The 24,108-nt window shown below is 53.1% G+C and overlaps 10 protein-coding genes across 10 annotated transcripts; 5 read left to right on the top strand and 5 right to left on the bottom strand.

Annotated features, from left to right (window-relative positions):
* The first annotated feature begins 331 nt into the window (after positions 1 to 331).
* Positions 332 to 1,440, top strand: BO95DRAFT_474705 (60S ribosomal protein eL33). The gene is made up of 5 exons (XM_025589812.1): positions 332 to 460; positions 609 to 618; positions 773 to 826; positions 895 to 1,037; positions 1,159 to 1,440. Exons 1-5 carry the CDS (start codon positions 436 to 438, stop codon positions 1,254 to 1,256), a joined length of 330 nt encoding a protein of 109 aa, XP_025440669.1. The 5' UTR covers positions 332 to 435; the 3' UTR covers positions 1,257 to 1,440.
* Positions 1,441 to 6,144: 4,704 nt separating this feature from the next.
* On the top strand, positions 6,145 to 7,696 carry BO95DRAFT_465274 (uncharacterized protein; the record flags this gene model as incomplete). Its single annotated transcript, XM_025589127.1, has 5 exons — positions 6,145 to 6,340; positions 6,527 to 6,604; positions 6,696 to 6,818; positions 6,881 to 6,934; positions 7,047 to 7,696. 5 exons carry the CDS (start codon positions 6,145 to 6,147, stop codon positions 7,694 to 7,696), a joined length of 1,101 nt encoding a protein of 366 aa, XP_025440668.1.
* A 753-nt stretch (positions 7,697 to 8,449) lies between these two features.
* On the bottom strand, positions 8,450 to 9,210 carry BO95DRAFT_366814 (DUF3602 domain-containing protein; the record flags this gene model as incomplete). Its single annotated transcript, XM_025582763.1, has 5 exons — positions 8,450 to 8,581; positions 8,673 to 8,795; positions 8,863 to 8,932; positions 9,002 to 9,032; positions 9,171 to 9,210. 5 exons carry the CDS (start codon positions 9,208 to 9,210, stop codon positions 8,450 to 8,452), a joined length of 396 nt encoding a protein of 131 aa, XP_025440667.1.
* A 758-nt stretch (positions 9,211 to 9,968) lies between these two features.
* On the bottom strand, positions 9,969 to 11,888 carry BO95DRAFT_444475 (putative mitochondrial phosphate carrier protein). The gene is made up of 7 exons (XM_025586900.1): positions 11,664 to 11,888; positions 11,276 to 11,587; positions 11,029 to 11,193; positions 10,725 to 10,978; positions 10,323 to 10,668; positions 10,246 to 10,265; positions 9,969 to 10,182 (listed from the first exon to the last, which is right to left on the bottom strand). The coding sequence occupies exons 2-7, from the start codon at positions 11,561 to 11,563 to the stop codon at positions 10,113 to 10,115; spliced, it is 1,143 nt and encodes a 380-aa protein (XP_025440666.1). The 5' UTR covers positions 11,564 to 11,587; positions 11,664 to 11,888; the 3' UTR covers positions 9,969 to 10,112.
* Positions 11,889 to 12,058: 170 nt separating this feature from the next.
* Positions 12,059 to 13,207, top strand: BO95DRAFT_444474 (putative cystathionine beta-synthase (beta-thionase)). The gene is made up of 2 exons (XM_025586899.1): positions 12,059 to 12,365; positions 12,427 to 13,207. The coding sequence occupies exons 1-2, from the start codon at positions 12,261 to 12,263 to the stop codon at positions 12,859 to 12,861; spliced, it is 540 nt and encodes a 179-aa protein (XP_025440665.1). The 5' UTR covers positions 12,059 to 12,260; the 3' UTR covers positions 12,862 to 13,207.
* BO95DRAFT_444473 (vacuolar ATPase assembly integral membrane protein VMA21) lies at positions 13,103 to 14,301 on the bottom strand. The gene is made up of 3 exons (XM_025586898.1): positions 13,751 to 14,301; positions 13,468 to 13,556; positions 13,103 to 13,399 (listed from the first exon to the last, which is right to left on the bottom strand). The coding sequence occupies exons 1-3, from the start codon at positions 13,852 to 13,854 to the stop codon at positions 13,263 to 13,265; spliced, it is 330 nt and encodes a 109-aa protein (XP_025440664.1). The 5' UTR covers positions 13,855 to 14,301; the 3' UTR covers positions 13,103 to 13,262.
* Positions 14,302 to 14,443: 142 nt separating this feature from the next.
* On the top strand, positions 14,444 to 18,252 carry BO95DRAFT_185972 (uncharacterized protein). The gene has a single exon (XM_025580907.1). The coding sequence runs from the start codon at positions 14,641 to 14,643 to the stop codon at positions 18,013 to 18,015; it is 3,375 nt and encodes a 1,124-aa protein (XP_025440663.1). The 5' UTR covers positions 14,444 to 14,640; the 3' UTR covers positions 18,016 to 18,252.
* A 777-nt stretch (positions 18,253 to 19,029) lies between these two features.
* Positions 19,030 to 20,742, bottom strand: BO95DRAFT_444471 (tRNA-dihydrouridine(20) synthase (NAD(+))). Its single transcript, XM_025586897.1, has one exon. The coding sequence runs from the start codon at positions 20,599 to 20,601 to the stop codon at positions 19,249 to 19,251; it is 1,353 nt and encodes a 450-aa protein (XP_025440662.1). The 5' UTR covers positions 20,602 to 20,742; the 3' UTR covers positions 19,030 to 19,248.
* Positions 20,743 to 21,757: 1,015 nt separating this feature from the next.
* Positions 21,758 to 23,088, top strand: ipp1 (inorganic diphosphatase IPP1). The gene is made up of 5 exons (XM_025586896.1): positions 21,758 to 22,090; positions 22,167 to 22,286; positions 22,347 to 22,690; positions 22,745 to 22,828; positions 22,882 to 23,088. The coding sequence occupies exons 1-5, from the start codon at positions 21,914 to 21,916 to the stop codon at positions 23,018 to 23,020; spliced, it is 864 nt and encodes a 287-aa protein (XP_025440661.1). The 5' UTR covers positions 21,758 to 21,913; the 3' UTR covers positions 23,021 to 23,088.
* A 49-nt stretch (positions 23,089 to 23,137) lies between these two features.
* Positions 23,138 to 24,058, bottom strand: BO95DRAFT_444469 (mitochondrial 54S ribosomal mL53 protein). Its single transcript, XM_025586895.1, has 2 exons — positions 23,894 to 24,058; positions 23,138 to 23,822 (listed from the first exon to the last, which is right to left on the bottom strand). The coding sequence occupies exon 2, from the start codon at positions 23,803 to 23,805 to the stop codon at positions 23,485 to 23,487; it is 321 nt and encodes a 106-aa protein (XP_025440660.1). The 5' UTR covers positions 23,806 to 23,822; positions 23,894 to 24,058; the 3' UTR covers positions 23,138 to 23,484.
* Positions 24,059 to 24,108: the final 50 nt, after the last annotated feature.

Genomic DNA, 24,108 nt, shown 5'->3' with positions numbered 1-24,108 from the left:
CCGGGTGGGGAGCGGAAGTTTGACATTCTTTCAAACTGATCATGAATGATAATGATGACGATGGAATACGGAGGGACGGACACTACCACTAGTCCCATCAACGGAGTACAGCTCTCGGATCCTGGAGAAAGTGGTTTATCCGAAGAATGCCGAAAGTAGACTAGGGTGCTCTCCTGCGGCTTGGCACGTTTGCATCCTATCCCCCATATCACGGGACTTTGCCTTGCCCTGGGCGGTCGGACTCGCTAAGCGTCCCAATTGGGGTTAGGGCGAGCCGCACCGAACACACCTCGCAAATTGTGGCCTTGTGCGTCGTCCCGTAACCGATTGAAGCGACGACAACCACGACAACCCGGACGACTTTTTGCGGGTCATTTCTGCCTTCCTTCGACTTCGTTTGCGTTGCCCGCTGTTGCTCAGAGAAACGCCGCCAGAATGCCTTCGGAAAACGGTAACAGACGTGAGTCTATCTCTCCGGTCTTTTTTTGATATATGATGCCGCCACACTGTTTTGATATGGGGATATGGAGTCGGAACTGGGGAGCGCAGTGCTGGGAGATTCATCTTTGGAGAAATTAAAAGCTAACCTGATTCTTTGCGACCACTAGTCTACGTTAAGTAAGTTGCCAACACATATCGTTGAATCGTCGAATCGCGCAAAGATGCCCCGGATATATCGTTATGGTCGAATTTATACCGAAGAATTTGAGACGGATTGAAGCGCGACGGGAAACAATCAGGGCAGTCGGGTTAATACGAATTTCTTTACCAGGGGTCGCCACCTGAGCTTCCAGCGCTCCAAGCGTGCTGTCAACTGCAACACCAGGTACCGATCCACTCATCGGAGCATCGACGTCGGAAACAATGGGAATCTGACAATTTTGAAAAATATAGTCTGATCCAGATCGACGGTGTTACCAACACCGAGGCTGCCAACTTCTACCTCGGCAAGAAGGTCGCTTTCGTCTACCGGGCTAAGCGTGAGGTCCGTGGCTCGAACATCCGGGTCATCTGGGGCAAGGTCACCCGCCCTCACGGTACGTGAAACGAATCAACCTCATCCGCGAAGAGGACGACAGTCGAGATCCGCGCAGCGAGAGAAGAAGTCAGGCGCTGCGGTGATTCAGGAACGAGGCCACTAACACGGTCGATGAATAGGCAACTCCGGTGTTGTCCGCGCTCAGTTCCGCCACAACCTCCCCCCCAAGTCCCTCGGCGCCACCGTCCGTGTCATGCTCTACCCCTCCAACATCTAAATGACGCCCTTTTTTCGATATGATGGATGGCACTCCGGATCTAATTTCGCGCAAACAGTCGGGCAAGGAGTCGACGGTATGAGCCGATGTTGAGATGGAGTTGGCGGGTTGGTAATGTTCGTGGGAGAGGCAGGGCCGGTTAGCCCTACGAAACTAAATTAAAAGAACTTCTTTCTTCTTTTTTCCAGCATGGTGACCTACCGGACCATGGGCATATAAACGAAGGGCTCCATCCAATTTCAGTACTGGGGGGCTCTTGGTGTGCCTTGGCCGGCAGCATGGCTTTCTTCCACATCTCATGTACTGACGCTCATAAACAACACAATCCATACCATTTCAACACCACGGATCCTTCATTCGTTTTGAGTTTCGGGTAGTACCGACCGTATCAGGAGAGATTTTTGGCAACCGAGATGGCTTTTGGGGGTTAACTGGGTACATTCGGTCAAGCATGTGTCGCCATCCGGAGCATTCGTTCTACTTTTGAGATTCCCATATGCAACAACAACCGCCGATCTCAACCACATGCCCTTTCCCGATCTCGAATCAATCGACACGCGAAGATGATATTTTCAGAGCTCAGCCTGTTTGAATATGCCAGGCCTGCTTCGTAGCCAGCAACTGATTCCACCGATGCGCAAGGGTAGACTTCAGGTTCGAAACTCCATCGCCCACTTGTGTCCTGCCCTGCCCGGTTCAAACCAGAAACCACATCCAGGTCTCGACGAGGCTCCAGCGACTATTGTTGCCTTCCCTCCCTTAGCACACGCAAGCCCAGCATGTCTGTCGTCTCTTGTTGCACGGTACGTTCACTCAAGCACATGATAACAGCCACAAACGCGGTAGTCCAGCGCGGAACAAACACACCCCAGCGCAACCAACCTCTCCGCACTGCCCACGACTCCCGGATTGTAGTTTCCGCATTTTCTACCTCCCATCTGCCTCGATGCCACTCACAATCCACAATCTTCTACCCACCCGCCTTCACAAATTGTAGTATAGGTTTCCGAGAAAAGGAAAAGAGGTGTGGTATATTCGATTTCATGCACGGGCCCTAACCATAATAACTGTGGCACAGATCGTGACTCCGCATAGCATGTACGTCATGATCTATCAAGCAATCAATCAATTTAGGAATGCTCTTTCCATCACGGGGTGGACATGTCCCATACCCCTCCTAGTCACCTTAGTAGAAATCACCGACAAGAGAACCCATATTGACCACTGCCAACTCAAAGACAACGCTTCGCACTCAATCCATAACCACAACAAACCCCTTCCCTCGCGCCAGTGCAGCTGTCACAAACAGAGTCTCTTCTGTCTTATCCCGAATGGCACAGTACCTTTCACTGACTGCATCACACCGAATTCGCCCCAGACCTTACGCACAGACGCGTTGCCATGCATCACGAATTCACCTCTGATCTATCGAAGTAGACGGTCTGTAGAATTTGGGGGGATGTCGCATAAATGTATTTTCCCTCGGAGAAATGGACAGTAGCATATATCATCGTTTCCCCAATCTGGGGCCGATACCGCGGATTCTGGAGATTTTGTTCTAACTTATGAATCAAGAGATTTTGCTATGGGATATACGTCCTACGCCTTTCCATAGCGTGTGACTGCCGGGTTCTCTTGTGGCAGGGTTCGATGACATTTGGAGATATTGAGCAGATGAACGTAGTCGGATTGTAGTCAAGCATGGACAGATTGAAATAACGACGTCATTCTAAAGTGGTTTGATTGATTGATTGTGGATCTCCTCGGATGGCGGGCGGAGTGCCAGCTCTCTCTCTATACGTAATGTCTGGATAATGTCTGGATGGTGTCCAACCCGATTGCACGAGTCGGAGTAAATATTAAGAGGACGGCGGTGTGCTTCTGACGATAAGCAAGACGTGGACATGTTCGGGACACCAGTGTGGTTCATCCTGCACTTAGATATATATGTTCACTACATCGGAGCATGCACTAGACTTGGGAAAGGTAGGGCATGTCGATCGACAGCTGCGTGATTACATCGTGCTTGATGAGATCGAAGATCAACTGCCTGGTAAACAAGGCTGCGAGAACCGTTCTGATATGGAAAGACGACTCCCTTGCAGGGAGAGCGTTGGTTGGAATTTAGTGAGTAAATAAGAAGAAATAAAGTAAGCGCCATCCCCGCCCCAGCGTGACCCACTGCAGGAAGAATGATAGGGATCGGCACGATCTCGTCAACCGCGCGGCTTGGTGATGGCTGCTACCGAGTCGGAGAACCATTCTGGAAGGATCGATTCATCGGGGGTGGAAATGTCTTAGCCTGACCTTGCTTTGACCTTCATACTTCATACTACTGTACCATACAGCTTTTCTTTCTGATTCCTAAAGTTGATTTCACCTTTCTTCGAATGAGGCTGTCCGAGTGAAAAAAAAACTCATTGCTGCGAGGCATGACCCCACCACTATAGTTCAGCAACTTCCTGCTTCCTCATTAGAGATGCTGATAGTCAATCTTCATCCCACTAATTAGAAGGGGGGCTGGGTTTGTGTGGCGTTGTCTCGGAAGGGTAGCAAGTATGGCTGGCACACAGCAGCTGAGTCGGTGGGACGTGCTGTTGTAGGCGAGCTGCAGTCCGACCTGCGACAACCAGCATTATCTTCTCGAGCCACTGAGAGGGCGACAGGCAGACATATTCCAAGTTTTCATGCCAGGCCAATTGGAAGCCGACGGAGCAGGATTAGTTGACTAGTGCGCGTTCCTCGACTTAGTTAGTGAGCAGCCGTGCAGTGTGGATGGATCAAGATTTTCTCTTCTTGCTTTGCAATAATAATGGCGTGCCTCCAAAACTCGGACTGGATCAGATCATGTCCGTCGTATTGGCATACGGGAAAAGCAAGACCAGTAAGCGACTAAGGAACAAAAAGGCTAAGCGTGGCCGGAGTCCCGGCCAAAAATAAACCATGGTCGGGAGTTCCGTCTGGAACTGATAAGTATGTACGAAGAAGAGGAAAAGGCCGACTGGTTCGTGAGTGATGAGTGAAAAAAAAACCTTAAGGCAGAGAGCGGCCCTCAAATTTGAGTCAGAATGATGTCGATGGCAGATGATTGATCTTCCATGCTTACTCCAGATCCGAGTCTGGAATTGTCGACTGAATTCGGCATTGATGATGTGCACCCCAGCAGGGGTCGATCAGGCGGCAAGAGAATGTCCTCAATACAAAGCAATCCGTCCATGACTGACAGCGAATCTGTGATTTGTGATGATCTGGACCAGGTTCGTCCCTGGGGGGATACGGTGACACATGGTGCCAGTCCTAGTCCATGGATCTGAAGCCAACGAGAGTCTTCCAGACGGTGGTTGGGCCCCTTTCCTCCTAAGTGATTGGCCGGGTCATGGCCAGGGGAGGGGAAAGCTGGCGTAACACTGGGCGAAGTATGGCTACTAAGTATCCGGTTCTTCCTGGTTTGTGAAGATATCCGATAGTCCCAAGGATAAGTTCAATCCCCAACCCAGGCTGGGCCTCATCTTTCTTTAACCGGGGCAAAATTGGCGATGCAGGTGGCTGAGTATGCAATACTCCAATTGACAGACTGTGATCCAGGTGATTCAGTTGGGTCCAGTCAAGAGTGTTGAGTGGATGGTCAATGGAGAGATGAAGGTGGTGATAAGTTACTAGTAGTAATGGTGATGGTGGTGGACAAACACTTGATCGAAGCTTCTGGGGTAGATAAGAAAGAGAAGTTGTGCATTTGGCAGTTTTCATTCATCCATTCATTATGAAAGGATTATCCCAAACTGTCAATCTCACCACTGACTACCCACCCACTCACCCACTCACCCATAATACGCGCACACATACGAACATTAGAGTATTAATAGAGACAAACAAGCGTTGCAAAGAAAAAAGAAGATCCGGTGATCCTCCCCAGTGGTCTGCTCTCTATCTGATAGGCAGAGTCTCAATTTGTCCATCCATCGGGTCCCAGACTCCCAGGAAGTGATCCCCTCTTAATTGCGTGGCGCCTGTCGTCAACACCACTGGCCAATTCTCAAGTCAAATACCCTCAATGACCCTCCCTCCATGGTCGCTTGACTTGAATTCTGATTTCTTCAGTTACTTCTTGTTTGAGGCCAGTTTGTTGACCTTCGTTTGAGTGCTTTGTTGAATTCTTCTCCACCCATCCATTCTGCATATAACTCGCTCCATTATCCCCCCCTCCTCTTCAAACCGGCCTACCACACACTACTTTAGCACCGGCGTCATTTTCCCTACTGTCGATCGCTGTGTGACAACCACAATCGCTTGACTTGTGTGCTCTGACAGAACCATCACTTTACAAAAAAACTCACTGTCCTGTCTGTGGAGTCTTCGGTAGTTAACATACGTACCTTCACTGCTAGCCTTCAAAGCGACGGTCTCCACCCATTTCGCTCGTTGACTTGACGCTACTCGACGCTACCCAAGTCCTGGTTCGCATCGCCGTCGTCGAACTTGTTGTTCTGTCATTGTAAGAGACGAGAGAACAACTCAACCACAATACTGCCAAATCAATTCGTCGCCCGCAGAAGCTACTGTTCGAGAACGTGTATAGAAGTTCGACTCCCTCCGCAGTCTGCAACGTGATCCATAAGAAAAGTGGTCTCAATACCCCACGTTCTGGTCGCTCGTTCCTCTCGTTGGCTGGACTGAGTCGTGCAGTTCTGAAACCGCGAACAAAAACGTCCGAAAACCACAGAAAGGCAGAAATCGTTGCCAGCGATCATCGTTCGATCCTTGGCAGTTCCCACCTGGATCGTGCTTGCGCTCCACACCCGCCGCCATAGCTAAGACAGCGCGCTGCGAAAACCTGCTGCAGTTGTTGGTTATCAGGCGCTAAAGCAGGAGTCCCCGATGATAAATAACCATGGCCACCTCCCAGTCGGTCGCGCCTCCTCTCAGGCATAATCGGGGTTACAGTTTTAGTGGGAAGTCGAATAAGTCTCAACAGTCGGGCCATTCCAGCAAGAAAATCCAACTCACTGAATCCGCCGAAGAGAAGCATCGCCGTCATCTCAACACTAAAGCCGATCCGATGGTTGCTATGAGCGAAGCGCAACCTAGTACGTCTCTACCCGGAAATTCCCCTTTATCGCACTTCCTGGCCAGCTTGACTCCCCCGACAATTCTCCTTTTTTGGTTTCTTCCTACCATTCTATCCCCAAACACTATTTACTCCACTTTTCGCCAAGTTCTCACGTCGCTCGGGTGGCTTTGCGCAAACCTTCCCGACTAACTATGTTTCCTAGATACGGTTGCTCTGGAAGAGTCGACGCTGGGTTCCTTGCGGACTATGCAGCACAAGGATCAGTACGGCAATGTCATTAGTACGTTTACCTCCCTTCAATGTCTCAGATGTGTTCGTTCATGCGGGGGAGCCTTTGTACTAACTGTTGCCCCCTCTCTTTGCTGAAAAAGCTGATCCCGACCTTTCAAATCCAACGCGCCCGAGATTTGAGCGCCCGCTTGACACTATCCGTTCCTTCGAAGCTGCGATCTATGGATCATACAGCAGCAGGCCTGTGTCGTACGCAAGGACAGGTGAGTCTATCCCCCTTACTTCGGCAGGCTGATTCCGGCATCAAATTAATGATACCTAGCAGAGGAATCAACACCCGCGACGCCAGAGTACAGCCGACGGGGAAGCTACTATGGAGGTACGACTCCCTCCCTCCCTCCCTCACCTCCTAGGAGGCATGCGCCTCGCATAGTTAACGTGCTGGTCTGTCAATGGCGAAGTTTCACTGTGCTAATTGAGGGTCCCTACAGCGCCCAACGGAGGATATTCCAGCAGAGCGCACTACGACCAGAATGGCTACCACAACAGCCGCGGCACCTATTCGCGACCGGACAGCTACGTGGAGAACGGCAACGGCCAAGCCGACAACTACTACCCTTACAACCATGGCGGCGGCGGCCGACCGCGACCACGCCACCAAGCGCGGATGAACACCGAACAGAGCGGATATTCGCAGCACGCATACCAAAAGTCATACGACAATGTGACTGCTGCGTCTGGTTCGGGCTCGGGCAGCAACGGCGAGACCTGGGCCAATTCGACGGACCCAAGTTCGGTCAACAGCTCGAGCGATCAGTTCCACCAGCAGCAGCAACTACAGCAACAACAACAACAACAGTATCAGCAGCAGCAGCAGATGGCCGAGAGCTACGGGTTTCAAGGTTTCGGCGCAGGTCCCAGTTTCGAAAGTGGTCAGCCCGCCGCTGCCGGTGGACGCATCAACTTTGGCAGCAGTAATCCTCCAGCCGTTGATCCCAACGCCGGGGGCCCTGTCGGAGGTGGTCCACCGCCCACGGCGGCGAACGGCCGTCGTCATCTGCGCAAAGCGACAAACGATACCGAGATGAGCAATGATTCGAAGCGCAAGAGCTGGTTCAAACGTCGCTTCAGCAAGAACTAAAACCAAACTCCCTCCCCGATTCGACGATCCTGGTGGTCGCCCTCGTCCCTTTTTCTTCTCGCCTCCTTTCTTTGTATGGGTGTACTACAGTCAAAACCGGCGTTCAAATGGAGATTCCCTTAACACCTTCCCTTTTACAACATGCTTGCGCTGAGCACAACAACACTGGGATTACTCGGCATGGATTGTGTACGTTTTCGCTCGAGGAGTTGGATTCGTTTTTGTTTCGACTTCACTCGTGTAATTATCTGAGGCTTTCTTTCTACTTTCACATTTCGCATGAGGTTGATGGGTTGACGAGACCATGATACACGGAATGCCTTGCTCTCCTTTTTATGATATTTGATGGAACCCCTGCCCCCCCCTTACCCAGGCATTGTTTTTCCCCTCCAATCGATTTCTGATGTTGTCCCGATACCAATGGCGAATCTACCGATCCTTTTTAATGAATGGACAAAGAAACGAGGACTTGGTTTCATTCGATCCAATCTTTATACTTCGATTCTTCGGTGTTTTCATTATACCTATGATAGACGGTGTATGGGGAAGTACTGCAGCAAAATGGAGTAATTATTACCAACACTACCTAGTACTATACCTCCTCCCCAATATCCGACTCGCAATCGCAAACAACCAAACAAACCAGGGAATCAACCAAGAAAAAACCAAGCCCAAGACAGAAAAAGAAACCCCACCTCACCTCATCTCTATCTCATCCAATCCATATCTACCACCAACAGCGATGCCTCAAGCTCACTTCCGCCCAAAAATCTTATACTTCAATTTATCCGCCAACCCCTCATACTGATCATGCCGGTGCTGCTGCTTCTTCTCCTTCTCCTTGCGGTGTTCCTCGTCGAGATGCACGTTGCCTTGTCCGCCGCGCTTTCCGGGAGACAAAAAAAAATCAGCATTGTATTGAATCCTACCCGATTTCGTAAGATCGGGGGTTTGAGTTGGGGGCGGGGGGACATACACCAGTATGATAATCCCCGTCGACGGACTGCCGGATCGCCAGCTCGGGGATCATTTCCGCGTCGTGCGGCACCTTCGAGGTGGGACGGACGTGCGGGGAGCCGATGTTGCCTGCTCCGCCGCGCTTTTTGAGGGGAGGGGTTAGATTTGGGTTGAGGTGAGGGTAGAGGGTGTGGGTGTGGGTGGCTTACACCGGCGGAGTAGGCGCCGTCGCCTTGGTCGCCGTAGATACCTTCACGGACGATGGCGGCGTCGACGTATCTAGATTTATTCAACGGGGTGGGGTTAGGGTGGTTGTTTGAGGTGCGAGGACTGGGTGGGTGGTTTTACTCGGTTGAGTCGGCACCGATGTTGCCTTGGCCTGGTTTGTTGCTTGTTAGTATGGATGAGTCTGGGAATTGGGGAGTCGGGGTTGGGTTCGGTGGTGGGAGGGAGGGAGGGTGGGAGACAAGGATGAGGTTTGCAAGGGACGAGGGATGGCTCGGGGTGGATTGCGTACCTCCTCGGCCGTGCGATACGATGGGGTCGTGTTCGCCCATTTTTTCTTCCCAATTCTTCTGAGGTGTTGCGAGGGTGGGTTTTGTGGTCTGCTGGTTGGGACGTTCGGCGGTTGGTTAGTTTGGGGTCGTCTGATGGTGATTGCGCGATAGCGGGATGCGATGCGATGGAGTAGACAGGTTGGGCGCAACGAGTGACGGGGGGGGTTGGGGTTGACATACCTTGTAGATTGAAGTGAAGTTGTCTTTGGTTTGAAGACTATGCGATCTGTTTTGCGTGCTCAATGTCAAGGGGAGTGCAAGAGTATGTCAGATGTGACTGAAATATGGTGGCGGAAGGAGGTTCGTCGCAATATATAATAGTTCGTGTCGCAACGGATTACGGCCCTGGTAAGTAACTTTGTCGGGCTGGGCCACCGCGCCTTCGGAGTGTTCGAGTGTTCGAGATGACTCTCCCACCCGAGGTCAAGGGACCATGGGAAACTTAATCTCTTCTAGTGTCAGTCCCACCTGAAGGGCTGCAGGACCAGGCGTCTTGCCCATCGGCTAATTACTGAGCGAACTGGAAGTTACTTTACTAAGTTCACTCACATCCGTAAGTACCATAGGTACCGTTAGTTATCGTATCTCCAGCCATGCGCGGCAGGGGAGATGACGTCTTGATACTGATAAGATGCTCCTTCGGGTGTGATTGGTTCCATGCGTGACTAAAGCGGGTTTGTCCGCCGATAAGGCCTCAGGCGCAGATTGCCGCCATGCCCCTGTTTTTATCACCGGCCTCGGTGCTCGCTGCTGAGCCTGCCACAAGTGCAAATAATCTCATCATTGTACGGAAATTCTGACTACCCCTTCTCAGAGATAACTACAGTACGTTTTGCAGGGACTAGAAAAGTGCATACAGACCAGACAAGACCATTCAAAGTGGCCAAAGCATCTACTCACCACTACTTCTTCTCCGCAGCTGGGCCTCCGCCGGTCGTCGGCAGACCCATGAAGATCTTGAACGAATCGTAACTGTCACAGGTCAGCTCCTGTCTGAGAAAAGATCGACTGTGATGGTCATGAGGTAATACGTACATCATCCATTGAAGTCCGGTCTATACGTGATATGCTGTCAGGACAGAATCTCTAAGATTAGACCCAGGAAGACTTACCAAGGTGCCGATCATGACAATACGGACGGGAAGACCATTCCACAGGCCGCGAAATCCAATGTCCTTATAGATTCGACTCATCGCTGCGCCGAAGGCTTCGCCAGGTTGACGGTTGGCATTCAGCTTACTGACCATCACATCGGCGGGGTGCGACACAACTGCGCAAAGGATACCAGCCAGATAACCACCAGTGAAGGCCACGGTAGTCTGGGCACCCTTGTTGTAATCGGACTTCTGGCCGGGGAGGTAATTGTAGATCATCTCAACAATGGTCTCAAAGGACGCGAACTTCATCATGGTGTACGGAATCTGACGCCCCCACAATGGGTAGAGACCCTTGTATAGACTGAATAGGTCAGCTGCTACTTTTCGACCATATGGCAGATAGAGGACGCTACTCACCCCGCCACGCCCTCTTTGGAGACGACGTTGGAGATGCCGGTGAAGGTCGACCGGATGTCCGGAGGAATGGTTGTCTGCATACGTACTTTGACGGCCTCAAAAGGACAGAGGGCTACGTCGGCGATAAGCTCTGCAGACGCACTGGCCGCCAGGTACAAAGATGTCTTCCATCGGGTCGCATTTTCCACGCCCACAAGGTCACTGTAGAACTTCTTGAAGTACTCATAGCCGCCGTACTTGAATGCACCTTGGGCCTTTCAACCAGTCAGCAAGAAAGGGTGATTGCATGGACACCCGCGCTTACGCTGTAACCAAAGAAGGTTGGTCCCCAGCCAGTAAATACTCCTCGCAATCCTTCAGCCCCACGGATTGTGCGGAATGCCTCTAGATTGCTCTTGTATAGGAGAGGATCGACCTGACGGCGACACTTGATCAAGTCTAGAGGGGTCACAGCGGTGTGGGTCAGACCCTATGCACGGGGCAACTATTAGTACCTTTAGGATCGTATACTCTTTAAAATAAGATTATCCCATGTATGGTCTGATACTCACGCAGGCAAGCAGTCCACCGACAGTGCAAGCCGCATAGTATTTGGGAGTCCATGGTTTAATCTTGCCTGTCTTGGCTTGAGCCTTCTGGCTTGCAAGGTCGAGCTCCCGAGTCGCTTCCTTAGCCAGCGCATCTGCCTTCTTCTTGGTATCTTCAACCACGCTCCAGGCAGGAAATGGCTCTCGCTTCCGCATTTCCGGCGCTGCCGACGGCTGAGGCTGCGAGCTGGATTGTCCCAGTGGATGTTGAGAGGAAAATGCTTGCGCGATCACGCCCTCAGTAGGAAACATGATGGCTAGAATGATCCAGTCGCGCTGGAAAGCAAGTTAGGGTATTCACAACGAAAAGTGTGATGGCTGATGGATAACAATCCCAGAAAGCTGGACTGACAGGCTCCTTATCTATGAGTATGTCTACAATCGGCCCCCACTTTCAGCGGTGGAGATAGAGCGGAGTTAAAGAGTACGGAAGTATTGATCGACGGCAAGCTTGGGACCCTTTGCTCTGAGTCACCAGGCACGACGTGAGCTGAAAACAGAAAGGTATGACCACGGAAAGTGTGGAGCCTCGGTGATGTCTTCGGGATGGAAGGGTTCGAGGAATGGGGAAAGGAAGTGATGACAATGAGCTTTGGGGGGGGGGAGGGAAAGAAAATGGGCGGTTCTGCCGGTTCATGACGTCGCACGGGAGCCAGGCGGAGGCTAACCCGTTTCAGCTCATCCCACCAACTGGCAGGCCCGCTCGGCGATGGATTGAATTTTGGTCCCGATCACTTACCTTCCCACCTGACAGTGACCGAGTGGATGCTTGACTCACGCAATATCAACCTCACCTGTTCATTTCCACGCCCTCCAAACCCGGGATTCTAGGTTCGCTCCCGGACAGCCATTGTCGAATCGAAAGCTCCGTGCATCACCAAGCGAACGCGACCCCCAGTCCCCCCGTACCCCTCCCTCACTTTCACCATTACTACCACCTCCGCCCACCATGGCCTCTTACTTGAGCGCAAGTGAAGCTTTCGCCCAACAGAAGCTCGCTCAGGATGCACAGCAGCCGGTCTCGCAGTCCGCCTGGGCCGACAAGTACCGTGGTGTCAGTATAACGCTGCCCCAAGATATGGGGACTCTCTCGGAAAACTGACTTGCGAATCTAGGCCACGATCGAGGACCTTGACCCTCCCCCGGCGCTGTCTGTCTCCCCCGACGACCCAATCTCCTCTGCTCTACTCGCTGCGTACGAGCGCGACTACACACACCTCACCGTCATCTCCTCGACGAAACGCTCTCTCCTCGGATACCTGAGCATTCCCCGCCTCAAGGAATTGCTGAAGGAGGGCGCCGTGAAGGAAACCGACTCAGTTTCCGCTGCCATGCAGCGGTTCAACCGCAAGCGAGGCACATACCAAGTGATCACGATGGAGACCCCGCTGGAGGAGCTGGAACAATTCTTCGAGAGCGAGACCGATGCCAGTGGAGCCACCCGGGCTAAGCAGACCTTCGCGGTTGTCACAGATGCGTCGCGGAAGTTCGTGCTCGGCGTGGCGACCAAGGCGGACTTGGAGGAGTTTGTCAAGAGGCGCCCGACTTGATTTTAATCAAATTATTCTTCTTCAATCTGGCCCAATGTTTGATTCCCTAGACGGCCCTCCTCCAAGCTTAGCAAACGCATCCCAGGGCGCGGTTTTACTATACCCTGGTTTCGATAAAGCCCTTTGTCTACACCTCCCAAACCCTCGACAGCATGACCAGGAGTATCGGCAGTCTGCTAGCGTAGTGTTTGTTGCGATTGGACAACAACAGTCTACGCCTGACGATAAGCACCGATGCTCGGTCATAATAGGACTTGCAAATTGATATTCTGGAGCAATCACCCATAGACACATGATAGGTACATAGCATACACGCAACTGCCCTTGAACGCCCATAGATCAAACACCTGGTATTGGATGATATTTAAAAACAAAGACCAAATCATACTCGGAACCCGCAATCACTGCGCCTTCTTCTCCTTCTGCTTGGCGTCGGCCTCTCTCTCCGCCTGGTCGTCTTTCCACGCGACGTAGACGTAGGAGAAGAGGACGATGTTGGCCATGATGGCTGCAACGATGCCGCCGACAGTGGCACTTCCTAATTTCTGGGTCAATACCATGCCTTTCTTTTGCTCTTCCAGAAGGATTACACCCAGGGCAACGTACCACCGACAAAATTAACCGTGACAAAGAAGATGCCAATAGGTGCAATGACCATGGCGGCGGAGAAGCCCAGCAATTTCATGATCACATTTCTGGGGTTCAACTGTCAGTGACGGCTATGTCTGAATATTACTCCGGACAGCACGAGCTGCTCTGCTTTGACTTGATGTATTCCAGGTAGCCGAGCCAACCATTCCCAATATATCGGGCTTGGGGCCAACCGCGACCAGTGGGCCATGTGGCGTAGAGTAGCCCCCCAACCTAGGGACGAATTGGATGCACTTACGTGGGAACTGCAGGGGTCACATCCGAGTCAGAGGACTTCTCGGATTTCGACGGAGTAACAACATCCCTAGCAGAGGATTTATCGACTGCGCGACGAGCGGACATTGTGGACTGGTTTGTGGAGGTGGTGGTAGTGATTGTGATGGCGATGGTGGTGATGTTTGATGATTGGCGGTCCACGTGTCAGCGTAGGTCTGAGAAGGTGTGAATAGATTGCTCAGGAATAAGGCTTAGAGTGTAACACTGTTACAGATGGGAATTATTGATCTTCTCGATAAGACACCTTTCTTGCCGATTCAAAAGAGGAGAAGGAACAATAAACACTCCAGCTTAACAACACTTGAATATTGCAGTGATGATAATTGCGGGTGAACTCATCCCGGAATCCAGTAAATTCGGGCTGCTGATTGGTCCCCGATCGGATAGATCTTGGAGAACACTTTGATAGACAATTCCAGGCAACAAACATGAAGGAGAATCTAATAACTAGGTGTTGTACCTAAATCAAGCTCCTAGTAAGTATATATGTAGACGATCAGTGGCTGCCTCACTGGCCGCACTCCCCCTCCACAACTTGGAAGCGACATCCAACTGCCTTTCCTGGGCTTAATTGAAGCGCCACTTCACGTGATCGATCGCGTCTGGGCGCGTTTTGCGGAGAAAAACCCAGAGAAACTTAACTTTACTTACGGTGCTTACCGTGTTGGAGGAGGCAATCAATTCGTCTGTTCCGCTCTCCCTCTCTCTCTCTCTCTCACACACACACTCTACCAGAGACTCTCTCCCCCCTTTCTTTACTTCACCATTTCCCCAATATCCCCTGGCGCATGACGACATTTCTGTTTTCACTCTCTTAAACTCCCAATTCTCTCTTTGAAGAGTCATTCCGTCATGGAAGACTCTGTGCCTGACTCCCCTGTGAACGACAAAAAAGTCGTTCCCGGTACTCCAACCAAAGAGGATACCCAATATGAGACGGTCGCCACCGTTCCTGTTACTCACCACCAACCGGCGGCCACTCAATCGCTGACCCCGGCCTCTCAGCGCTTTACGCAACCGACCCAGCTGATTGACAATCCGTACACTGCGAAGGGCACCTCCGTGGTACAAGTTGCCGCCTCTTCCCCGCTAGGTCCTACCTCTTCCCCCTCCCGTCCGACCCCGAACGCTGGCCGTCTCTCCAACCTGATGGCCCCCAGCGGCACCATGTTCCGGCCACCGGTTTCTGCAGGCCCGGCGAAGCGTGCCCCGGTCATCGATCTCGAAGATGACGGCCCCACGTATCGAGGCGGGTCCTCCGACGAGGATGTCCAGAACCGACAAAATCCCGACATCAAACCAGCCATGTTCACCAAATCCTCGCGCAGTCCGGATAAGGTCGCGGACTCGCCGATCGACCGGTTCAAGGAGATCACCACCAGCGCTATCTACAACCCTGCGAAACGTCCCGCCGCGCAGATGGACCTCACGCCGAAAGGGATGGCCGTCAAGAAAGTTCGACAGGATGGCCCTTCGCGCGCCCAGCCCGTCGACGGGCAGTACTCGCTCGACAGTATCGAGGACTATAATATCAAGATCAAGGTGCAAAGAATGCTCAAGGTCATGCCGCAGAAGTCCGTGCAGTCCTGCGTGCAAGCGCTCGTAGCGAAGCGCGGAAACTACGAGGATGCGCTGGATCTCCTGGCCAGTGCGCAAGGGAAGGATGGCTCTTCCGAGGACGAACTGTCCATGTCGCGCCAGTCGAATGCGGCCCCGGCGGCGAAGCAGCAAATCAAGGCGAGAGGGACTATCCAGGACAAATGGTCCGCGGCGAACTTGCAGAGAACGCTCGCCGCGCAGAAGCCGGCGGCGGCGCAGGCGGAGGACGATGAGGCAAAACCGCGCAGACGGCTAATGAGAGGGCCCAAAACTCGGGTTTCATCCCCGAGCCCCGTGCGCTCGGAGTCTCGTCTCCAGTCTCGCCCGGAACCTGATGCGGAAACCCCTCCGAAGAAATCGGGTCGTCTGGTGCAGGGTCGCAGACCGGAAACTCCCCGGCGCTCGGAGTCTCCAGAAGCCATAATCATTGACGACGACTCCGACTCGGACGTCGAGGAAGCGGTTGGCGATGTGCAGTTCGATCTCAAATTACTGAAGTTTTTCAACACATGCAGCGTCTTGGACCTGGCGGATATTGCTGCTATCACCGAGGAAGTGGCACAGCATGTAATCTCGCACCGGCCATTTAGGTCCCTGGACGAGGTCCGCGCTGTGCCTGCCCCCGTGAAGGAAGACGCGAAGCCGAAGGGGGCCCGCGGTCGCAAAACGCCCAAGCCAATTGGCGACAAGATCGTGGATAAGTGTGTTGATATGTGGGTGGGCTACGATGCCGTCGATTCTCTCGTCGCGCGCTGCGAAGCGCTAGGCAAACCGATTGCAGCAGAAATGAAAAAATGGGGAGTGGATATCTTCGGGAAGAAAGACGGAGAGTTGGAGCTGGTATCCATCGATCCTAGGGATTCTCAGTCGCATGACTCCGGCATAGGAACCCCAGCAAGCCAACCCTCAGATGAGGATAGTGACGGGCCCGCGCCCGGTGGGGTGGTGCCCGCACGCAAAGGACGATTCATCTCCCAGCCTTCAATCATGCGAGATGACTTGAAGATGAAGAACTATCAAATTGTGGGTATCAACTGGCTCTCATTACTGTTCGAACACGAGTTGAGTTGCATCTTGGCCGATGATATGGGTCTGGGAAAGACCTGCCAAGTCATTGCCTTCTTGGCTCATCTTTATGAGAAGGGATTCAAGGGGCCACATCTCATTGTCGTACCTGCATCTACCATTGAGAATTGGCTGCGTGAATTTCAGAAGTTTTGCCCTACCCTCTCTGTCATGCCTTATTATGCCGGCCAGGCTGAGCGTGCGGAGATCCGGGAGACGATTGAGGATAATAGAGACAGCATCAACGTTGTCATCACCACTTATACTATCGCGAAGGGCAAGGTTGATGCGCACTTCCTACGCAATATGGACTTCTGCGTTTGTGTCTATGACGAGGGACACATGTTGAAGAGCAGTACCTCGGTGCTATACGAGAAGCTGATCCGCATCCCGGCACGTTTCAGACTTCTATTGACGGGTACACCGTTACAAAACAACCTACAAGAGCTGGCTTCCTTACTGGGATTTATTCTTCCCAAAGTGTTCCGAGAGCGCAAGGATGAGCTCCATCACATCTTCGCGAACAAAGCGAAGACCGTCGACGAGTCACACTCCGCATTGCTTTCCGCGCAGCGTATTGAACGCGCGAAATCGATGCTGAAGCCCTTTGTGCTACGACGCAAGAAGCATCAGGTCATCGATCTGCCTGCAAAGATCTCCCATGTTGAGTACTGCGAACTCAACGACGCGCAACGACAAATCTACGAGCATGAACAGGAGGAAGTTCGGAAGCTGCTGGCGGATCGCGCCGCGGGCAAGAAAACTGGCAACAAATCCGCTAATATCCTCATGAAACTCCGCCAAGCAGCCATTCACCCATTGCTGTACAGACGCCACTACACCGATTCCATTCTCAGCCGCATGGCCAAGGCCTGCCTCAGAGAGGAACAGTTTTCCCAATCCAACCCGGACATCATCTTCGAGGAACTTCAACCCTACAACGACTACGAATGCCACTCAATGTGCGTGAAATACCCGGCACTAAGCCGGTTCGCCCTCAAGAACAATGAGTGGATGGACTCGGGCAAGGTGGCCAAGCTCTGCGAGCTCCTCCGGCGCTTCCAGGAGAAGGGCGACCGGACCCTCGTCTTCTCGCAGTTCACCATGGTGATGGACATCCTGGAGGATGTGCTGGAGCATGAACAGCTCGGCTTCGTGCGCCTGGATGGCCGCACCAACGTCGAAGACCGGCAGTCGATCCTTGATGCATTCCACGAGCGCACCGACATCCCCGTCTTCCTCCTGTCGACCAAGGCCGGCGGCGCGGGCATCAACTTGGCGTGTGCCAACAAGGTCATCATCTTCGACTCCAGCTTCAACCCGCAGGAAGACGTACAGGCCGAGAACCGCGCCCACCGGGTCGGCCAGACCCGCGAGGTGGAGGTCATCCGGCTTGTCACCAAGGACACCATCGAGGAGCAGATCTACGCGCTCGGCCAGACGAAGCTGGCCCTCGACCAGGCGGTGGCCGGGGAGGACGCCGCCGAATCCAAGAAAGCGGAGGATGCGGGCATGAAGGCGGTCGAGAATATGGTTCTTGCGGATATGGAGCACCAGTCATGATTTGTTGCGTTGCATATGTGAGCTTGGGTTTTGATGATAGACATTTCCGGTTGTACTTTGTTTATTTTCCCCTTCATTTTGTGATGATACGCTTGTTCAATATGGAGGACTCGGCTTGGCGAGTTCTGTTTTTCTACGTTACGTTCTTGTTTAGAAGAAAGGACCCTTTCCTGGGGCCCTGCATGGCAGATGAAAGAAGGAATCTTTACACATCTAAATCAGCGAACCTCGAATCTTTCTGCTTTGGCCGTCCTCAAACCCATCTGTGGTTATCTACTTCGATAATTGTTCTTTCCACTTGACCGGTGTCTTGTGCATTTTGATCATATGGAGATGCTTTTCAACTCAAGGGATACACTATCGGCGCAATTACACCCCCAATTCGCCTCATTCCATTTCCTCGTTATCTGAGCTTTTATCTATCGCGGTACCCCTGCTGCTGCTTCCCCTTCACATTTTCCTCTCTTCTCTTCTTCAACCCACCCCCCCTCTCTTCCAACGATTGAGAGGAAACATACACATACAAATACACATCATGTCAAAGAAGCAAACGAGTCGAAATAGAACTAGACAGAAAATGAATGACGCTTGGTATATGGGTACCCGCCTGGGCGATTCTAACGAACGCATGCTGATCCGAAAAGCTTTTTTGTTTTCTGTCTAGAGATGTTCAGGGCTGATGGCAATGGCAATTGCTTGAAGCTGTGTCTCTCTTCCCTTCCAATTGCCTGGATTCATTAATAGAGTCAGCAGGGATGCGAAGCGAGGTGGAGGGGGAGGGGGAGGTAACGGTATGATCGTGATTTATTCTCGTTCTCGTCGTAGCCTCGCCCTACTATTCTTTTTGAACGAGGCCTCGCCCGTGGATTTAGGGTATTCTTTTGGTTAGAAAGGCTATTGCCTCCGGCTAGAGTCGTCTGACTTTGAGTGGTCGATATTGGGCTACTTCGTGGCCGAGGGTCTATCGAGTTGTTCTGGTTCTTTTATAAAGGGAGAAAGAAGTATAGGAGATGGATGGTATCTGCCTTTTGAATTAAAGAACATAAGAAGGTGGGAATCTAGAATTTCTAAGCACAAAACAACAGGAATGAAAACCAACCGAGAGCAATCTTCAACACCGGGTAATGCAATCGCAGGAGATGAGTTCATACGGAAAATACAAGCGTGAATACATGAGGTAATAATAGGCAGAGAAGGGGTGAATCATGCTGTCGAACACTGTGCGGGCAGGAATTATGCGGCAAGTTCCTGTTTCGGAACAGTGACGGCTTCAGCAGCAGCCGCAGCCGCAGCCGCAGGATCGACGTCCGTCGTGTTGGTGACGGATTTGGTAGGAGGAGGGATCGAGTTGGTGCGAATCGGGCCGCCGGAGTGGGAGAGGACGGGGGAAGTGGGTTTCGAGCGCGAGGCGCCGCCGTTGCCGGCCGCGCGGACGGTTTCATTCTTCTTGAGAGCGTTCTGCACGGCTTTGCTGACGGCGTCGCTAGTGTCGTTGTTCTTGTTCGTGGTCTTATCCGCAAGTCCCAGGATCTCGTCGACGCGGGTCGCCGCGGGGATCAGGTCCTCGAAGCCCAAGGCATGGCAGGTGTCGACGTAGGTGCGGGCGGATTTGAAGCGGTGGGCTTCGGGGGACTTGCCCGGCACGAAGATGTTCAGCAGGTACTTGGTGTTGCCAAAGCGGTTCTCGGACTCGAGGCAGAACTGCATGTAGTCGTGGACCATCTCCTTCCAGGGCAGGAGGCCGCCCTCGGCCTCCGTGCGGAACGCGGACATGTTCGCCTCGGCGGCGGTGGCGATCATCGCGCCGTCGACCCCGTATTCCTGCATCAGGGCCAGGCCGTCGTCCTTGTTGGTGACGTCGCCGTTGACGACGCACGCCACCCCGGCCTCGTGGCAGATGTCCCGGATCATGCACAACTGGTCGCGGATGGCGCGCTCGCGGGGCCGCATGGGCGGCGTGCGGCAGTGGATGGTCAGCCCCGTGATGCCGGTCTTGACGAGTCGCGAGACCAGCGCGCGCGTCGGCTCGGGGTCCTCCCGGTCCAGCAGCCGGATCTTGACCGAGATGCCGATCTGATATGGGTTGCCGACCTCGCGCACCAGCGTCTCGAGAATCGCGACGAGTTTGTCCGGGGTTCTGAGCAGCGCGGCGCCCATCCCGCCGCTGGTGCTGAAGGGCTTCGGGCATCCCGAGTTCACGTCGATGCCCGCGACGTCGCCGGCCACGAGCTTGGCGGCTGCAACGGCGATCTCGGGCGTGGCGGTGCCGATCTGGAAGATGAGTTTGCCTTTCTCGCGGACGGGATCGAGGCGGTAGATGACGGACTCCTGGGTGGCCTTCTCGGTGCGGCCGCCATTGGAGGGGGTGCGAGTGAATTCGATGGTGCCGTTGCGGGGATTCACGCGGCGGACGGCGCCTGCCAGGGCACGATCGATGGTCTCGGGGCCCCAGACGAGGTCGGCGCCATACTTGAGGGCGAGAAGGCGGCAGGGAAGTTCACCGGAGCGCACCATCGGAGCCAGGACGACTTTGCCGCGGTAGTCGACCCCGTTGGCGGGGATGGGGACACGAGGAATCGAGGTCATTGCGGAGCGGAGGGGTCGTAGGAAGCTTAGCATAGCATTTCTTGGCGGGTTAGAGCTTTTCTATGCCTTAGTTGAGTAGGTACAAGCAATAGAGCTGGGTTCAGCTTTGATTCGCGAGCAAGACCAGATTATGGATTGTCAAGAAGTTGAAGTTTATTCGAGTTTCTAGATCGAGATGGAGGCGGAGAACGAAAAAGTGCCAGATCACGTGGTGATACACGATAAGGTTTTTCTCGCCTTACAGCTTACTCATCCAGCGGGAATCCAACCAACTTCAAGTTCGGACTGCAGGTTAGTCCGTCCCGGAGGAGTACCTGCCAAGACCTGCTGACATCGCAGGGGATGAGCAATTGAGCGATTGAAGAGGCAATGGTGCACATGTGGAAGATAATATGTCAATTGAACAACGTACAAGGAATTAAATTAATGTAAATGGGTCAAAAAGTCTCAATAGTACAGGTGTAAGGATATTCATAGACTGAAAATAAGGAGGAAGCCACCCAAGGACAATAGGATTGACTCCATAAGTGGAACGGTACTGGTGGAGTGGGCGCAATCCAAGGCCAGCCAGGGTATTCGTCCTCACCGAAAAGAGGAACAAGAGGCAGAAGCTGAGGAAAATGGTGTCATCTGCAGGGTGTTGCCACTAGCCTAGGTAAACTCATGCATACCAGTAATACCAACCTCAAATGCAGGTGGTCAGAATAACGTACTGAGAGACAGCCTGACAGGACACCTCGAGGTGCATAGAGCATAGCTGCCGTGACCGCAGCAGCTGCCGAGATAGAAGGAGGAAAGTGTCCGAGGTTGTTTTGGTTGGCGTCTTTTTTTTTTCCTGCTCCCGTCCGATTTTCTTTCCCGATCCCTTCATCCTCCTTGAACCTACCTTTAGTTACCTTATAACAATTGACATTCCCTGGGTTAAAACCAAATACTGTATACCTTACAAATCGACCCAATCAATTAGTCCTCTCTACCTCGTGTCGTATTTCAATCAATGTTCCTGGGGGTTAGTCGTGGACCAGTGTCAGCACTCCGGTTGCCCACCGCCTGGACTCGTCCGATAGTCGCCCGCCGCACTGTTTCTGAGTCTTACTGTTCGTCCGTTTGTCGCACATCCGCAACGCTGGCTCCCCCCACCAAACAAGCCCCCTCCCCCCCCCCTCCTCCTCCCGCTACCTCCTCCTCCTCCTCTTCTTCTCTCTCCTCCTCTTCTTCCCCTCTTCGTCCATCGGTTTTGTCCGCTTCAAACCGTACTGCTCTTCTAGCTAGACACCTTTCTTCTGTCTCCGCTACTACACAATCGCCCACCATGTCTTACACCGTCCGTAAGATCGGCCAGGCCAACACCCTGGAGCACCGTGTCTACATCGAGAAGGATGGCAAGCCCGTCTCTCCCTTCCACGACATCCCCCTTTACGCCGATGAGGCCAACAACATCTTCAACATGGTTGTTGAGATCCCCCGCTGGACCAACGCCAAGCAGGAGGTACCCAAGCCCAATACATACCCCGCCCGCCACGTCCACCCTCGACCATCCCAACTGACCCCTGTTGCCATCCCAGATCTCCAAGGAGGAGTTCCTCAACCCCATCAAGCAGGATGTGAAGAAGGGCAAGCTCCGTTACGTCCGTAACTGCTTCCCCCACAAGGGCTACCTCTGGAACTACGGTGCCTTTCCCCAGGTACGTAATTTTCCCGCTGTTGCCCCTCACTGGCCCTCCATCATCTCACAACTGGTGTAGACCTGGGAAGACCCCAACAACGTCCACCCCGAGACCAAGGCCAAGGGTGACAACGACCCGCTCGACGTTTGCGAGATCGGTGAGCTTGTCGGCTACCCCGGCCAGGTCAAGCAGGTCAAGGTCCTCGGTGTCATGGCCCTGCTCGACGAGGAGGAGACCGACTGGAAGGTCATCGTCATCGACATCAACGACCCCCTTGCTCCTAAGCTGAACGACGTTGAGGACGTCGAGCGTCACCTCCCCGGTCTTCTCCGTGCCACCAACGAGTGGTTCCGTATCTACAAGATCCCCGACGGAAAGCCCGAGAACCAGTTCGCTTTCTCCGGCGAGTGCAAGAACCAGAAGTACGTACCCGATCGATGGTTGATGCATGTAATTGTTGTACTAATTTCTTGCAGGTACGCTCTGGAGGTCATCCGCGAGTGCCGTGATGCTTGGGAGAAGCTGATCTCCGGCCAGGCCCCCAAGGGTGATGTCAGCATGTACGTTATCCCTGAACCCATCTACAAAGAAGTTCTGACTGACCCGCTTCCAGTGCCACCAGCACCTACGAGGGTGTTGAGCGCGCCGACGCTTCCAAGCTCGCCAGCATCCCCAAGGGCGAGAACCTTCCTCCTGCCCCCATTGACGGCAGCGTTGATAAGTGGTTCTTCATCTCCGGTGCCGCTGTTTAAACCTGTACAAATCCTAAAATCGAAACCTATTCCCCCACCTACGGGTGATTTACATACTTCAAACTTCTCTTACAAAAGTTCTTAATCGTAGCAACAGCCATTAAAGATATCAGTGGGACATTGTAAATGGTTGGTCTATAAAAAGCATAAAAAAAACAGAACAATAATAATCAATAGCTGGTATATACACATGTCCGTGAATAACATGATAGATAATACAGGTCGCGAAAACAAGTCCCGATGACTTCCACCTACGCCGCAGATAACATTGCGCGCGTCCATAAATCTCAAAGAGTCACGGACAGACGATGCAGAGAAGCCCACCAAGATTGAGCCCGACATCCTCCAGGGCCGCAAGATATCCGGCGCAATAACCTTCCCTGCTTGCTCTCTTCCTTCAATTCTTCGCTACCGATCCCCCTCCAGCCAAGCCAACCCTCCAATCCAGACAGCCAGAAATAAACTCAACCCTTCAACGTCTCCTCACGCTCAATCACCCGCCCGACGCGGGCAATCTCCTCGATGACATCCCCGATCCGCATCTCCCGTTCCGCGATGGGGATGTTCACCTCCTTCCCGTTCTTGAACCCGACCACCAGCTCGGCCGGCTTGGTCGAGTGCCGCGGCAGCTGCGTCACCTTGATGTCGATGTGCGTGCCGCTCGAGGCCGGGACGGTCGAGGGGTTGCGGAGCAGCGAGAGCAGCAGGCGGCAGGGGCGGGCGCTGCGGGCCCAGGGGTTGAAGGTCGTGCGGAAGGAAGATATGGTGGCGATTGGGATGGACATTTTTGCTTAGAGGTGGGCTGCGTTTGGGTACTGGATTAGTTTAGGATGTTTAGATAGTTCGGGGAGGGGGGGACCGTGATGGACTTACGGTTCACTTTTTTTTTCTCGGGGGTGTGCTTGCGATTGATGACAGGGATTATGGGTTGAGCAGGTGAGAGAGATAGCGGGGGAGGTTGCGCGCGCACAGCAGCTATCAAAGAAGGAATTCAACACGCTCTGGTTAACCGTTTTTTTGCTGTATCTACACCAAGGCCAGGCAGGGCCTGGATAATTCCGGCGGAGGATCGGGGGTCGCTGTCTCTC

The sequence above is a fragment of the Aspergillus brunneoviolaceus genome, assembly GCF_003184695.1.
Source record: "Aspergillus brunneoviolaceus CBS 621.78 unplaced genomic scaffold BO95scaffold_47, whole genome shotgun sequence".
NCBI lineage: Eukaryota > Fungi > Ascomycota > Eurotiomycetes > Eurotiales > Aspergillaceae > Aspergillus > Aspergillus brunneoviolaceus.
This window is presented reverse-complemented; position numbering and strand designations above follow the sequence as displayed.

Coding starts and splice junctions, on each gene's coding strand:
- BO95DRAFT_474705 (XM_025589812.1), top strand. CDS start 436: ATGCCTTCGGAAAACGGTAACAGAC. Junction 827..894: donor GCTGTCAACTGCAACACCAG/GTACCGATCCAC, acceptor TGAAAAATATAG/TCTGATCCAGATCGACGGTG. Junction 1,038..1,158: donor CAAGGTCACCCGCCCTCACG/GTACGTGAAACG, acceptor GTCGATGAATAG/GCAACTCCGGTGTTGTCCGC.
- BO95DRAFT_444471 (XM_025586897.1), bottom strand. CDS start 20,601: ATGACCTCGATTCCTCGTGTCCCCATCCCCGCCAACGGGGTCGACTAC.
- BO95DRAFT_444473 (XM_025586898.1), bottom strand. CDS start 13,854: ATGTCCGCTCGTCGCGCAGTCGATAAATCCTCTGCTAGGGATGTTGTT. Junction 13,557..13,750: donor GTGACCCCTGCAGTTCCCAC/GTAAGTGCATCC, acceptor GTTGAACCCCAG/AAATGTGATCATGAAATTGC. Junction 13,400..13,467: donor CACGGTTAATTTTGTCGGTG/GTACGTTGCCCT, acceptor CCCAGAAATTAG/GAAGTGCCACTGTCGGCGGC.
- BO95DRAFT_444475 (XM_025586900.1), bottom strand. CDS start 11,563: ATGTTTCCTACTGAGGGCGTGATCGCGCAAGCATTTTCCTCTCAACAT. Junction 10,979..11,028: donor CAACCTTCTTTGGTTACAGC/GTAAGCGCGGGT, acceptor ACTGGTTGAAAG/GCCCAAGGTGCATTCAAGTA. Junction 10,183..10,245: donor ACCGGACTTCAATGGATGAT/GTACGTATTACC, acceptor GACCTGTGACAG/TTACGATTCGTTCAAGATCT.
- ipp1 (XM_025586896.1), top strand. CDS start 21,914: ATGTCTTACACCGTCCGTAAGATCGGCCAGGCCAACACCCTGGAGCAC. Junction 22,287..22,346: donor ACTACGGTGCCTTTCCCCAG/GTACGTAATTTT, acceptor CAACTGGTGTAG/ACCTGGGAAGACCCCAACAA. Junction 22,829..22,881: donor CCCAAGGGTGATGTCAGCAT/GTACGTTATCCC, acceptor ACCCGCTTCCAG/TGCCACCAGCACCTACGAGG.
- BO95DRAFT_444474 (XM_025586899.1), top strand. CDS start 12,261: ATGGCCTCTTACTTGAGCGCAAGTGAAGCTTTCGCCCAACAGAAGCTC. Junction 12,366..12,426: donor GGGCCGACAAGTACCGTGGT/GTCAGTATAACG, acceptor TTGCGAATCTAG/GCCACGATCGAGGACCTTGA.
- BO95DRAFT_185972 (XM_025580907.1), top strand. CDS start 14,641: ATGGAAGACTCTGTGCCTGACTCCCCTGTGAACGACAAAAAAGTCGTT.
- BO95DRAFT_444469 (XM_025586895.1), bottom strand. CDS start 23,805: ATGTCCATCCCAATCGCCACCATATCTTCCTTCCGCACGACCTTCAAC.